A 13880-nucleotide genomic window follows, 5' to 3' on the forward strand; every position below is an offset into this window, starting at 1 on the left:
TCTGCACTGTTCTGTCTTGCACGTCTTCTGCACTGTCTGCCTGTACTGTCTGTCTCCAACGTATGTCGTCTGGCTGCACTGTATGGTTTGGTCGCACTGTATGTCTGTTCTTGCACTGTATGTCTTTCAACTGGCGGTCTGGCCTGGACTGCCTGGTCGTCTGCCTGCGACTGTCTGTCTTTCTGCACTGTCTGTGTTGTGTAATATGGTTGGTTATTTCTTCGCACTTAAGAAATATCTATTTTTGATGTATTCCAATTGGATTTGTTGGAATGTTACAGATTGCTCGCGAGAGATCGCCATTGTCAATTGCTCCTATAATTGTATTACAGTGGTAGGGCACTTCCAAAAGCACTTTGGCTCTAATATCAACATATGAACTACGTTATATGCACCAATGTGTGCTGCCCTGTGTACTAGATCTCTCTCTCTCTCCTCCTGCTCTCTCTCTCTCTCTCTCTGCTCTCCTCCTCTCTCCCTCGTCTCTCTCTTTCTCTCTCTCTCTCTCTAACTCTCTCTCTCCTCTCTCTCTTCTCTTCTCTCTCTCTCTCTCTCTCTCTCTCTCTCTTCTCTCTCTCTCTCTCTCTCTCTCTCTCTTCTCTCTCTCTCTCTCTCTTCTTCTCTCTCTCTCCTCTCTCTCTCTCTCTCTGCCTCTCTCTCTCTCTCTCTCTCTCTCTCTCTCTCTCGTCTCTCGTCCCACCTGATGCATCTCTCTCTCTCTGTGGGTTATAACGCCACCTGATGCATCTCTCTCTTTCTCGTCGTGTATAACTTCCCACCTGCTACCTCTCTCTCTCTGTATAATTCCCCACCTGGTCCTGTCTCCTTCTTCTTCTCTGCCCCAGCAAGCTGAGGTCTCTCCGTCACGTCCCGTTGCGTCCACACCAGAGACCGTCTAGCCCTTGAACCCAGCTGTTGGCTGGACGTTTGCTCCCTGCCAGTCGGTAGGACAGCTTACGCAGATACACCACACAGTTCTCTATGGTCTACAGGAAAGAGCAGAGGAAGCCTAAACATTTATCCTACAAATGAGGCTAACATTCCCACACAAATATAACTTCCCACAGAGCTAACTTCCACACAAATATAACTTCCCACAAGATCTAACTTCCCACACAAATATAACTTCCACAAGAGCCTAAAACTTCCCACACAAATATAACTTCCACAAGAGCTTAACTTCCCACACAAATATAAAACTTCCCACAAGAAAAGCTAACTTCCGCACACAAATTAAACTTCCCACAATAGCTAAACTTCCCACACAAAGTATAACTTCGCCACAAAGCTAACTTCCCACACCAAATATAGACTTCCCAAAGAGCTAACTTCCACACAAATATAACTTCCCACAAGAGCTAACTTCCCACACAAAATATCAACTTCCCACAAGGACCAAAACTTCCCACACAAATATAACTTTCCCACAAGAGCACTTCGCCCCCTGGCCAAATGTGTGTGTGTGTTGTATGTGTGAAGGGCATTTAACGGAAGAGTTGCCCCAATTGCCATCCATGAATCCGTGATGTAACCTCTAACTTTTAAAGTGATATTAAAGAAATTCTTCAAATGAGGAATAATGACTAGCCCGAAGCAGATGCGTATCAGCCTCTTAACATGTGTTCAAAGAGGACAACATACCGAAACGCAGAGGGCGTGTGTGTGGTGATAAGTGTGTGTGTGTGTGCTGCATCTGACTGTAGTATCACTCATAGAACCGTGGCGTTATGGGAGGAATATGGAAAGATAAACCAACTTGGAAATAACGAGAAAAAAATCCTGAAATGCATCTGAGACGACTCTTGTCTGTTTATATAGCAAGAAGTCTCTCAGACTGATAATTACACAAAAAAGACAAAATGATGGTAAGTGAACTAATACTCTGACTGAGCCTAAATGCTTTCAACGACATTGCAGAACGTACATACAGACACCAAGTCGCTGTCAACGTAGATCCAATAAGAACAGACCGTTGGCCTGATCGTATAAACTGGTTAGAGAGGGTCAAGAAGAGATGTTACTTGTCCTACTGAAAACATCAAGGTAAACAACTCCAGGGTAAACAAACAGGTAAACACTCCAGAGTAAAAACAACAGGTAAGGACAACTCCAGAGGTAAACAGAGCAGGTAACCAAACTCCACAGCTAGAAACAACAGGTAAGACCAGCAGGAAACAAACTCCAGAGGAAACAACAAGGGTAAACAACTCAGAGTAAATCCATAAACAATCAAGAGGTTTAAACAACTCCCACACAAAGTGAAACTACATTAACAGAAAGGTAAACAACCCACAGTAAAAAGGTACAACTCACAACACAGTTAACAACTCCATAGAGAAACAACAAACACAGGTAAAAAACAACTCCAGAGGTAAACAATCCAGAGTACAACAACAGTAACAGCGTGCAAGAAACAACAGTAAACAACTCAGAGATAAACAACGGGTAACACCCAGGACACACCAGGAAAGCACTAACCAAGTAAACAAATCCAAGCGTAAACAACAAGGTAAAAGCACACTCCACAGGTTAAACAGAACAACTCCCAGTAAAAACAATGACAATCCCTGCACACAAGGTAAATGAACTACAAGGTAAACAACATAACATTCGAGTAAAGAACGTAAACCAGAGAAGCAGTAAAACAACTCCAAGAGGTAAACTCAACAGGGTAACACCAGAGTAGACAACGTAGACAATCGCAGAGAACACGTGTAAACAACTCCAGAGTAACACAGAAACATAGGAAAACAACCAGTAAAAACAGGTAAACAAAACAACTCAGTAACAACGAGGTAGAACAACAGTGGTAAAACATGTTAAAACTCCGAGAAGGTAACAAACCCAGGGTAAGCAATCGCCAGAGGAAACAACAGGTAAACAACTCCAAGGTAACAACAAGTTAACGTCAGGCACAGGCAGAGCACAAGGTAGACAGGTAAACAGACGTCCAGATGTTAAACAGGAAAACTCCCAGGTTTACAAACACATTTCGCAACCCAGAGGAAACACAAGGAACCCAGAGGGTAAGCAAGGTAACAACAGCCAGAGGTAAGAAACAACAGTAAAACTCCAAAGTAAACAACAGGAAAGCACACGTAACAACAATAAACAACAGGGTAAACGAATCTCCAGAGGTAACATAAAAGAAACATCAAGAAGCAACTCCAGAGGTAACAACTTAGACACCACAGGGTTAAAACAAGCACTAAACACCCACAGGTAAACAAATCCGAGGTAAACAAAGCCAGGTAAAGCAACTCCAGAAGCAGGTAACAATCGAGGTAAAACAAAACTCCAGAGTAAAACAAACAGTAAACAACTCCAGAGGTTAAAACACACATATGTAAACAACCCCTGAGGAAAACAACAGGTAAACAACACAAAGGTAAACAGACCAGGTAAAAAAACAACTCCAGAAGTAAACAAACAGGGTAAACAACTCCAGAGGTAAAACCAACTGTTAACAACGCCAAGGTAACAACAGGTACCCACATCTCCCAGAGGTAAACAACAGTACCAACATCTCCAAGGTAAACAACAGGTTAACATGCTCCAAGAGCTAAACAAACAGTAAACAAACCCCAGAGGTTAAAAACAACAGGTTAAAACAACTCACAGATGTCTGTGTTTACCTGTTGTTTTCCTCTGGAGTTGTTTACCTGTTGTTTACCTGTGGAGTTGTTTACCTTTTGTTTACCTGTGGAGTTGTTTACCTGTTGTTTAACTGTGGAGTTGTTTACCTGTTGTTTAGCTGTGGAGTTGTTTACCTGTTGCTTCCCTCTGGAGTTGTTTACCTGTTGTTTACCTCTGGAGTTGTTTACCTGTTGTTTACCTCTGGAGTTGTTTACCTGTGTTTACCTGTTGTTTAGCTGTGGAGTTGTTAACCTGTTGTTTACCTCTGGAGTTGTTTACCTGTTGTTTACCTCTGGAGTTGTTTACCTGTTGTTTACCTCTGGAGTTGTTTACCTGTGATGTTTTCAGAGGAAAGTAACTCTCTTCTTGACTCCTCTAACAGTTCTAACAGATCAGGCCCAAGGTCTGTTCTTATTGGATCTAGTTGAAGCGACTTGGTGTCTGTATTACGTCTGCAATGTCGTTGAAAGCATTTAGTCAGTCAGAGTATTATGTTCAATTACATTCATTGTTGTTTTTTGTGTAAATTATCAGTCTGAGAGACTCTTCTATAAAACAGACAGAGTCGTCTCAGATGATTCAGGATTTTTCTTCGTTATTTCCAAGTGGTTTACTTTCCATATTCCTCCCATACGCCACGTTTATGAGTGATACTTCACAGATGCACACACACACACACACACACACACCCACCCCTCTGCTGTTTCGGATGTGTCCTCTTCTGACACCATGTTAAATGAGGCTTGATACGATGCTTCGGGCTCAGTCATTATTCCTCATTTGAAAGAATTTCTTTAATATCATTTAAAAGTTAGAGTACATCACGATTCATGGATGGAATTGGGCACTCTTCCTTTTAAATGCCCCTTCACACATACACACACACACACATTTTGGCAGGGTGGGAAGTTAGCTCTTGTGGGAAGTTATATTTGTGTGGGAAGTTAGGTCTTGTGGGAAGTTATATTTGTGTGGGAAGTTAGCTCATTTGTAGGATAAATGTTCTAGCTCCTCTGCCTCTCCGTGTAGACCATCAGAGAACTGTGTGTGTATCCTGCGTACCTGTCCTACCGACTGGCAGGGAGACGTCCCAGGGCCAACAGCTGGGTTCAGAGGAGCTAGACGGTCCCTGTGTGACGCCAACGGACGTGACGGAGAGACCTCAGGCTGCTGGGGCAAGAAAGAAGAAGAAGAAGAAGGGACAGGACCAGGTGGGAAGTTACAGAGAGAGAGAGGTAGCCGGTGGGACGTTATACACAGAGAAAGAGAGAGATGCATCAGGTGGGACGTTATACACACAGAGAGAGAGAGATGCATCAGGTGGGACGAGAGAGAGAGAGAGAGAGAAAGAGAGAGAGAGAGAGAAGAGAGAGGAGAGAGAGAGAGAGAGAGAGAGAGAGAAGAGAGAAAGAGAGAGAGAGAGAGAGAGAGAGAGAGAGAGAGAGAGAGAGAGAGAGAGAGAGAGAGAGAGAGAGAGAGAGAGAGAGAGAGAGAGAGAGAGAGAGAGAGAGAGAGAGAGAGAGAGAGAGAGAGAGAGACGAGAGAGAGAGAGAGGGAGGGAGGGGGAGGGAGGAGGGAGGAGGAGGGAGGGAGGAGGGAGGGAGGGAGGGAGAGAGAGAGAGAGAGAGAGAGAGAGAGAGAGAGAAGAGAGAGAGAGAGAGAGAGGGAGAGAGAGAAGATGAGAGGAGAGAGAGAAGAGAGAGAGAGAGAGAGAGAAGAGAGGAGACTCTATCACACAGTGCAGACACACATATGTGCATAATAAACGTATTCATATGTTGATATTAGAGCAAAGTGCTTTGGAACGTGCCCCTACCACCTGTATACAATTATCAGGAAGAGTTGACAATGGCGATCTCTCCCAATCTGTAACCATTCAACAAACCAATTGGAATACATACAAAAATAGATATTTCTTAAGTGGAAGAATAACCAACCATATTACACAACACAGACAGTGCAGAAAGACAGACAGTCCAGGCAGACAGACAGGCAGTCCAGGCAGACAGCCAGTGCAGACATACAGTGCAGACAGACATACAGTGCAGACAAACATACAGTGCAGACAGACAGACATACAGTGGAGACAGACAGTACAGGCAGACAGTGCAGAAAGACAGTGCAGACAGACAGTGCAGACTGGCAGACAGTGCAGAAAGACAGTGCAGACAGACAGTGCAGACTGACAGACAGTACAGGCAGACAGTGCAGAAAGACAGTGCAGACAGACAGTGCAGATAGCTTCCTCCAAGCCATATCACTTGTTCACTGCAGGAATGTTCTTAACTTAAGGGAATCAAAGCAAAAGATTGGTCAGCTTTAATATTGCAGATAGATTGTGGCTTCCATCAGTGTAATTGTCTGCATCATTTCCAATCCTCCACATTTCTTTTGTAATTATACAGTACCAGTCAAAAGTTTGGAGACGCCTACTCATTCAAGGGTTTTTCTTTATTTGTACTATTTTCTACATTGTAGAATAATAGTGAAGAAATCAAAACTATGAAATAACACATATGGAATCATGTAGTAAGCAAAAACGTTTTTAAGAAATCAAAGTAGCCACCCTTTGCCTTGATAACAGCTTTGCACACTCTTGGCATTCTCTCAACCAGCTTCACCTGGAATGCTTTTCCAACAGTCTTGAAGGAGTTCCCAAATATGCTGAGCAGTTGTTGGCTGCTTTTCCTTCACTCTGCGGTCCAACTCATCCCACACCATCTCAATTGGGTTAAGGTCGGGTGATTGTGGTGGCCAGGTCATCTGATGCAGCACTCCATCACTCTCCTTCTTGGTCAATTAGCCCTTACACTGCCTGGAGGTGTGTTGGTTCATTGTCCTGTTGAAAAACAAATGATRGTCCCACTAAGTGCAAACCAGATGGGATGGCATATCGCTGCAGAATGCTGTGGTAGCCATGCTGGTTAAGTGTGCCTTGGATTCTAAAGAAACCACTGACAGTGTCACCAGCAAAGCACCTCCACACCATCACACCTCCTCCACCATGCTTCACGGTGGGAGCCACGAAGGCGGAGATCATCCGTTCACCTACTCTGCATGTTTCTTGGCCCAAGCAAGTCTCTTCTTCTTATTGGTGTCCTTTAGTAGTGGTTTCTTTGCAACAATTCGACCATGAAGGCCTGATTCACACAGTCTCCCCTGAACAGTTGATGTTGAGATGTGTCTGTTACTTGAACTCTGTGAAGCATTTACTTGGGATGCAATTTCTGAGGCTGGTAACTCTAATGAACTTATCCTCTGCAGCAGAAGTAACTCTGGGTCTTCCTTTCCTGTGGCGGTCCTCATGAGAGCCAGTTTAATAATAGCTCTTGATGGTTTTKCGACTGCTGTTGAAGAAACTGGACTGTCGTTTCTCTTTGCTTATTTGAGCTGCTCTTGCCATAATATGGACTTGGTCATTTGCCAAATAGGGATATCATCTGTACACCAACACTACCTTGTCACAACACAACTGATTGGCTCAAACGCATTAAGAAGGAAAGAAATTCCACAAATGAACTTTTAACAAGGCACACATGGTGCTGGTTGAGAGAAAACCAAGAATGTGCAAAGCTGTCATCAAGGCAAAGGGTGGCTACTTTGAAGAATCTAAAATCTAAAACATATTTTGATTTGTTTAACACTTTTTTGGTTACTACATGATTCCATATGTGTTATTTCTTAGTTTCGATGTCTTCACTATTATTCTACAATGTATAAAATAGTAAAGTAAACAAAAACCCTTGAATGAGTAGGTGTGTCCAAACCTTTGACTGGGACTGTATATACAATTATATATACTGTATATATATATATTTTAATATATTTTCCTTTATTATTTTCTCCTAACCCTACCACCCCTCCCCCAACTGGAGTAAACTAATAAACATTAACACTTGGCCTTCTACTTCCAGCTTAAACATCTATATACATTTTACAGACACAGTATATTTTACAATAGTTATCTTTTGTTMGTTTTTTTTGTCCCATCCTTAAGCTCCACTCAACCCCTCCCATCTATCTCTGAACACCATCCAGTTTTCATTTCTATTTGCTATATGTTTTTCAAACTTTTCTTTCTTCCAACACACTCCAATCACTACTGCTGCTTAACAATTCACTCAGATGCCTTCCCAAGAACCAATTGTCTGTTCCTCACAAGAAATGAAGGCTTTGTCCCAACAGTTCAACTCTCATTCACTCTACAGTAGTTGTAAACAGTGAAAAACACAAAATGTCTCCAAAAAGTTTTCACCATTTTCAGAAATGTTAGGGCGTATTCTCTTTCCTGCTTCAGTTGTATTTCTGTTTTGAAGATCTTCTATCATAAAACCTCTAGGGGGATGATAATCTATAGAACATGCATCCTGCCTGTAGAGCCTCCACTTGTGAAGATGTAGGGAACTATGGCAGAATTCTGCTGAAAACATAAAAAGGGGACATCTTTGATTGTTTGATCAAAGAGAAAAGTCTATCTATAGCATATAGAGTCAGAGCTGTTGCTAGGAGGGTGTGCTGCCTACAGAAGTGGGAAACATATACATTGCTTATGAACGCCACTGAAATAGCTGTGGAGAAAGAGTACTTTACGGGATGTACATCATGGTATGATTCTTGACCTCGCTCTCTCCTTCCCTATCTTTAYCTCCCTTTTTCTATCATCATCCTTCCTGTTTCCTTACCCCCACAACCTTTCTCCCCTCTCCTCCAGTGGGACGGTGTAGGTCCTCTCCCAGACTCAGCTGACCCTCCTAAAGGAGTCCAGATGTTATGGCACCCGTCCATAGTGAAGCCCTACCTCACCCTGCTGTCAGAGTGCTCCAACTCTGATACACTGGAGGGGGCGGCTGGAGCTCTGCAGAACCTGGCTGCAGGCACCTGGAAGGTATGGTGCTCCATTAGTCTCCTGTTCTCTTTGCAGGGGGGAGTCAGGCTTCCCTCTCCTGTCTGTCACTAAGCAATAGGTACCCATTAGCGGTGTCGAACTCTCATTCACTCTACATAGCCTTAGGTTGTGTAAACCTGAAAATCACGTTTCAAGAGAGAGATGATCAACTAAATGTCTCCAAAAATGTTTTTGTCATCACATCTGGTTTACGGTAGAAAATTAAATGAAATGGGTTTCTTGTTTGAGGTGAAGTCCAGTTAGTCTTCTCCTGTTCCTGCTTTCAGGTTTGTATAAAAGTAGGTCTGGGTTTTGTAAGATCTTCTATCATAAAAACTCTAGGGACATGATGATTATCTAATAGAACATGCATCCTGACCCTGTAGACTCCTCCACTTCATGCTGATGAAGATTGTAGGAGAGACTATGGGTCAGCAACCTTCTTGTTCCTGCAACGAATAAATAAGGGCGGACTATCTTGTCGATTTGTTTCATCAGAAGGAGAAAGTCCTAGTGCGGTTCTAGTCACGTGTCATATGGCTTAAGCTCAGAGCTGGTGTGGTCTAGCTTGTACGGCGTTGATGGTTTTGCTTTTCTAGCTCATCAGGAATGGAAGTGTTGATGCTTCATGGCAAGATGGTACATATTTTTATCGTTGCAGTATGCTTTATGCCAGATCTGACCACTGATAAGTAAATAGCATGTGAAATGAAAGTCTGGCTAGCTACGTGGGTTTTACGGGATAAGTTAGCGATTTCCTATTGGGTTTTGTGATTAGTGTATGTCGGACTTTGTGTCTTTGACTCGCTCCTCTGTCCGTTTCTTCCTATCTTTATCTCCTTTTTTTCTTTATCATTCATCCTTCCTGTTTCTTTAACCCCCACAACCTTTCTCCCCTCTTCTCTCAGGATGGACGGTGTTCAGGTCCATCTCCAGGGTGACTCACGCTGACCCTCCTAAAGTAGTCCCAGATTGTTACTGGCAACCGTTCCAATAGGATAATCGCCCACCTCACTTGCCTAGCTGTCAGCCAGCTTGCTTTCACCAACTCTGCGATACGTTCAACCCTGGAACGGCGGGCGGTCTGGCAGCTCTGCCCAGACGCACCTAGCTGCAGGCACCTGATTGATAGTGTGATGGCTAGGCTTAAATCTCATTTTCTTCGAAATCTCCTGCCCTTCTCTTTGCAGGGGAGATCATGGCTATCCCTCTCCTGAGTTCTAGTCACCCAGTTTTATTCATATTATGTTGCTTTGCCGCCCCTCTCCTTTAAGCTTTCTTTCAGTGGTGCCATCAGTTCGGGTAACTCTCCCCGCTCTACTCTACTCGCAGTGATTGCAGGCAGTCTAAAAGAACCTCTCCCCCTCTCGTCTGCAGAGTGATGGATCACTCAAGTGCGTTAACCTCTTCCCCTTCTCATGACTAGCCAAGTGCGGTGAGTTGACCATCTTGTCAGGAGATGTTTTCCGGTCTGCTAGAACATCTTTAACTCCCTCTCTCATCATTGCGTGGTGGCATCTATTGGGTTCTAACTCTTCACCCCTCTCTCTACCAGTGGTGCATAGTCTTAACTCTTCCCCCTGCTCTCTCTCCAGTGGTGCAATTCATCGTAGTTCTTAGTCCCCATCTCTAGTCGTGCCATCACTAACTGTCCCTCTCTCATCAGTGCGTCTCGCATCAGGTCTTAATCTCTTCCATCATCCTCTCTACTTCCAGTTTGGCTTGCATCTAGTCTTAATCTTTCCCCCTCGCTCTCTCCTTCAGTTAGGAGATAAAGGATGGTCATGCAGTCTGAAACTCTCTCCACCTCTCGCGCCAGTGGTGCATTCAGTCTTAACTTTGCCCCTCTCTCTCCAGTGTCCTCAGCACTCTTCCCCGTCTCTCTCTAACAGTGGTGCATCAGTCTAACTCTTCCCCCTCTCTCCGTCCATGTGGCTGCATCAGTCTAACTCTTCCCCCCTCTCTCTCCAGGTGGTGCATTCAGTCTAACTCTTCCCCCTCTCTCTCCAGTGGTGCATCGAGTTAACTCATTCCCCCCTCTCTCTCCAGTTGTGCATCAGTCTAACTCTCCCCCTCTTTCTCTCAGTGCGTGCATCAGTCTAACTCTTCCCCTCTCTCTCTCGAGTGGTGCATCAGTCTAAGTCTTCCTCCGTCTCTCTCCAGTGCGTCATCGAGATCTAAGCTCTGTCCCCCCCTCTCCTCCAGTGGTGCGAGTCAGTATTTTGTCTAACTCTTCCCCCTCTCTCTCCAGTGGTGCATCAGCTAACTCTTCCCCTCTCTCTCCAGTGGTGCATCGTCTTACTATTCCCCCCTCCTTGTTTGTCAGTCTAATCCTTCCCTTTCTCTCGCTCTCTCTCTCACACTATTGTTGTGATCCGTTAGTGTATTCTTCCCCCGTGTTCTCCAGTGCTCTGTCAGTCTATCATCCCCCTCTATCTCTTGTTGTTGAGTCAGTCAATCTAACTCCTCCCACTCTCTCCTCCCTCTCTTAGTGGTCCGTCAGTCTAACTCTTCCCCCTCCTCCAGTGCGTCCGTCTAGTTCTAAATCTTCCCCCTCTCGCTCCCTCCATAGCTGGTCCGTTACGTGTAACACTTCCTCAATTTCTCGTCGTCCGTCAGCCCTCCTCCCATGGATACGTCAGTCTAACTCCCTCCCCCTCTCCGTCTCTCTCCAGTGGTCCATCAGTCTAACTCTTCCCCTCTCATCTCCTCTCCAGTGGTCCGTCAGTCTAAAACTCTTCCCCCTCTCTCATTCTCCAGTGGTCCGTCAGTCTTAACTCTTCCCCCTCTCATCTCTCTCCAGTGCGTCCGTCAGTCTAATTCCTCCACCCTCTCTCGTCTCTCTCCAGTGTCCGTCAGTCTAACTCTTCCCCCTCTATCTCTCTCCAGTGCGTCCGTCAGTCTAACTCTTCCCCCTCTCTCGTCTCTCTCCAGTGGTCCGCAGTCTAACTCTTTTCCCCCTCTCCTCCCTCTCCAGTAGTCCGTCAGTCTAACTCCTCCCTCTTCGTCTCTCTTCCAGTGGTCCGTCAGTCTAACTCTTCCCCCTCTCATCTCTCTCCAGTGCGTCCGTCAGTCTAACTCCTCCCCGTCTCTCGTCTCTCTCCAGTGGTCGTCAGTCTAACTCTTCCCCCTCCTTCGTCCTCCATGTCGTCAGTTAACTCTTCCCCATCTCTCTCCAGTGGTCCGCATCTAACTCTTCCCCCCTTACTCATCTCTCTTCCAGTGGTCCGTCAGTCTTAACTTTTCCCCCTCTCATCCCTCTCTCCAGTGGTCCTCAGTCTAATCTTCCCCCTCTCAATCTCTCTCCAGTGGTCCTAGTCTAACTCTTCCCCCTCTCATCTCTCTCAGTGGTCCGTCAGTCTAACTCTCCCCCTCTCTCTCTCTCCAGGGTCCGTCAGTCTAACTCTTCCCCCCTCATCTCTCCCAGTGGTCCTCAGTCTAACTCTTCCCCCTCTCGTCTCTCTCCAGTGCGTCCGTCAGTCCTAATCCTCTTCCCCTTCCTTCTCTCTCCAGTGGCACGTCAGTCTAACTCTTCCCCCTCTCGTCTCTCTCCAGTGGTCCGTCAGTCTAACTCTTCCCCTCTCGTCTCACTCCAGTGGTCCGTCAGTCTAACTCCTTCCCCCTCTCATCTCTCTCCAGTGCGTCAGTGTATATCCGGCAGCGGTGACGTAAGGAGAAGGGTTTCCTACCTGCGTGGAGTTGTTGAGGGATAGACAATGACCGTGTGGTGTGTGCCGTGGCCACCCGCTCAGGAATATGGCCCTGACGTCAGAAAACAAGAACTGAGTAGGTAAGACAACAAAACAAACACAACACACACACACACAACCACCACACACCACACACACACACACACACCACACACACACACACACACACACACACACCACAGACATACATACATACATAAATACATACATAAGATAACATACAACACACACACACACACACACACACACACACACACACACACACACACACACACATTACACATACACATACACACATACGACACACACATACACTTCACAGTGCAGACAGCTCTGGCCACCTTCTGGGTTGTCAGTAGTATCTGCAGTGACTGGCAGTAGAGGATTCTTCAGTGGTGGCTGTAAATGAAACAGATCAAATGGAGTCAGATGGACATTTTGAAACACAGACTGATGTGACAATGTGAAGCACACGGCTCTAATGGCGGTCTGCAATAGTCCCATTGTACAGGCCTCCACAAGATCGCAACTCAGAGAACATCTGAGAGACGAGCTGCAGGCCTACTCATAGTAACACTGCCTTGTGAGTGTTCTGGAGATATTGTGCTGTGATGTGTGTCGTTGAATAAGTAGTGCTGCATAGTGCTTTTTCGAAGTGACAGCCCGCCAAATTGATCTCTCTCTTCAGTCTGGGCTTCCCGGTGGTGCTTATCTTGGTGTCCATGGTAACCCCCCCCTCCCCATTGATCTCATGCTTCTTAACATCTGGGACTTCCCGGTGAGCCATCTTGGTTTCCATGGTAACCCCCCCTCCCCATTAGATCTCCTCTTTAACCATCCTGAGCTTCCCGGTGTGCTTCTGGTGTCCATGGTAACCCCCCCTTCCCCATTGTCTCAAGGCTAGGTTTGTCTAATCTCAGAGGTCCCCTGGGAATTCTCACACCAAGGCTGGTGATTTTGGCCAGGAACACCATTGTTACTTTAGTGCTAGAAATTCCAATGGTTTGCTATTGCTAAGCCTGAGCAGTTTTCTGATAGTTGCTATGCTTGGTTAGTCTGTTTGGGAAAGTGACTTATGGTTGGCATTCTGATAGTTGCTATGCTTGGTATTCTGTTTGGTGGACTATGGTTGGCATTCTGATATGCTATGTGGTACTTCGTGGTTGACTATGCGTTGGCATTTGATAGTTGCTATGCTTGGTAGTGTCTGTTGGTGGACTATAGGTTGGCATTCTGATAGTTGCCTATGTTGGTATTCTGTTGGGGTGACTATGGTGGGCATTCTGATAGTTGCTTGCTTGGTATTCTGTTGGTGACTATGGTTGGCATTCTTATTAGTTGCTTATTGCTTTTGGATATTCTGTGGTGACTGATGTTGGCCAATTTTTGTCTGCATATAGTTGCTATGCTTGGTATTCTGTTGGTGACTATGGTTGGCTTCTTGATAGTTGCATGCCTTGGTTATTCTTGTTGGTGACTATGGATTGGGCATTCGATAGTTGCTATGCTTGGTATTGGCTGTTTGGTAGACTATGGTTGGCATTCTGATAGTGTGTATGCTGGTTATTGTCTGTTTGGTGACTGTCAGTGTTGGCATTCTGGATATGATAGCTATGTTGGTATTCTGTTGGGTGACTATGTTGGCATTC

General features: G+C 45.3%; 1 protein-coding gene across 1 annotated transcript in view; it reads left to right on the forward strand.

The window, feature by feature from the left end:
* The window catches only part of LOC112074347 (catenin delta-2-like), a 19716-nt gene extending 9014 nt beyond the window's left edge, over positions 1-10702 (forward strand). Inside the window, exons 3-5 of the mRNA XM_070440480.1 lie at positions 4666-4847; positions 8348-8521; positions 10685-10702. Of these exons, the coding sequence (XP_070296581.1) occupies positions 4666-4847; positions 8348-8521; positions 10685-10702 (374 nt within the window). The remainder of the gene's footprint in view (positions 1-4665; positions 4848-8347; positions 8522-10684) is intronic.
* The last annotated feature ends 3178 nt before the right edge of the window (positions 10703-13880 follow it).

Source organism: Salvelinus sp. IW2-2015, unplaced genomic scaffold (assembly GCF_002910315.2).
Source record: "Salvelinus sp. IW2-2015 unplaced genomic scaffold, ASM291031v2 Un_scaffold2595, whole genome shotgun sequence".
NCBI classification, from domain to species: domain Eukaryota; kingdom Metazoa; phylum Chordata; class Actinopteri; order Salmoniformes; family Salmonidae; genus Salvelinus; species Salvelinus sp. IW2-2015.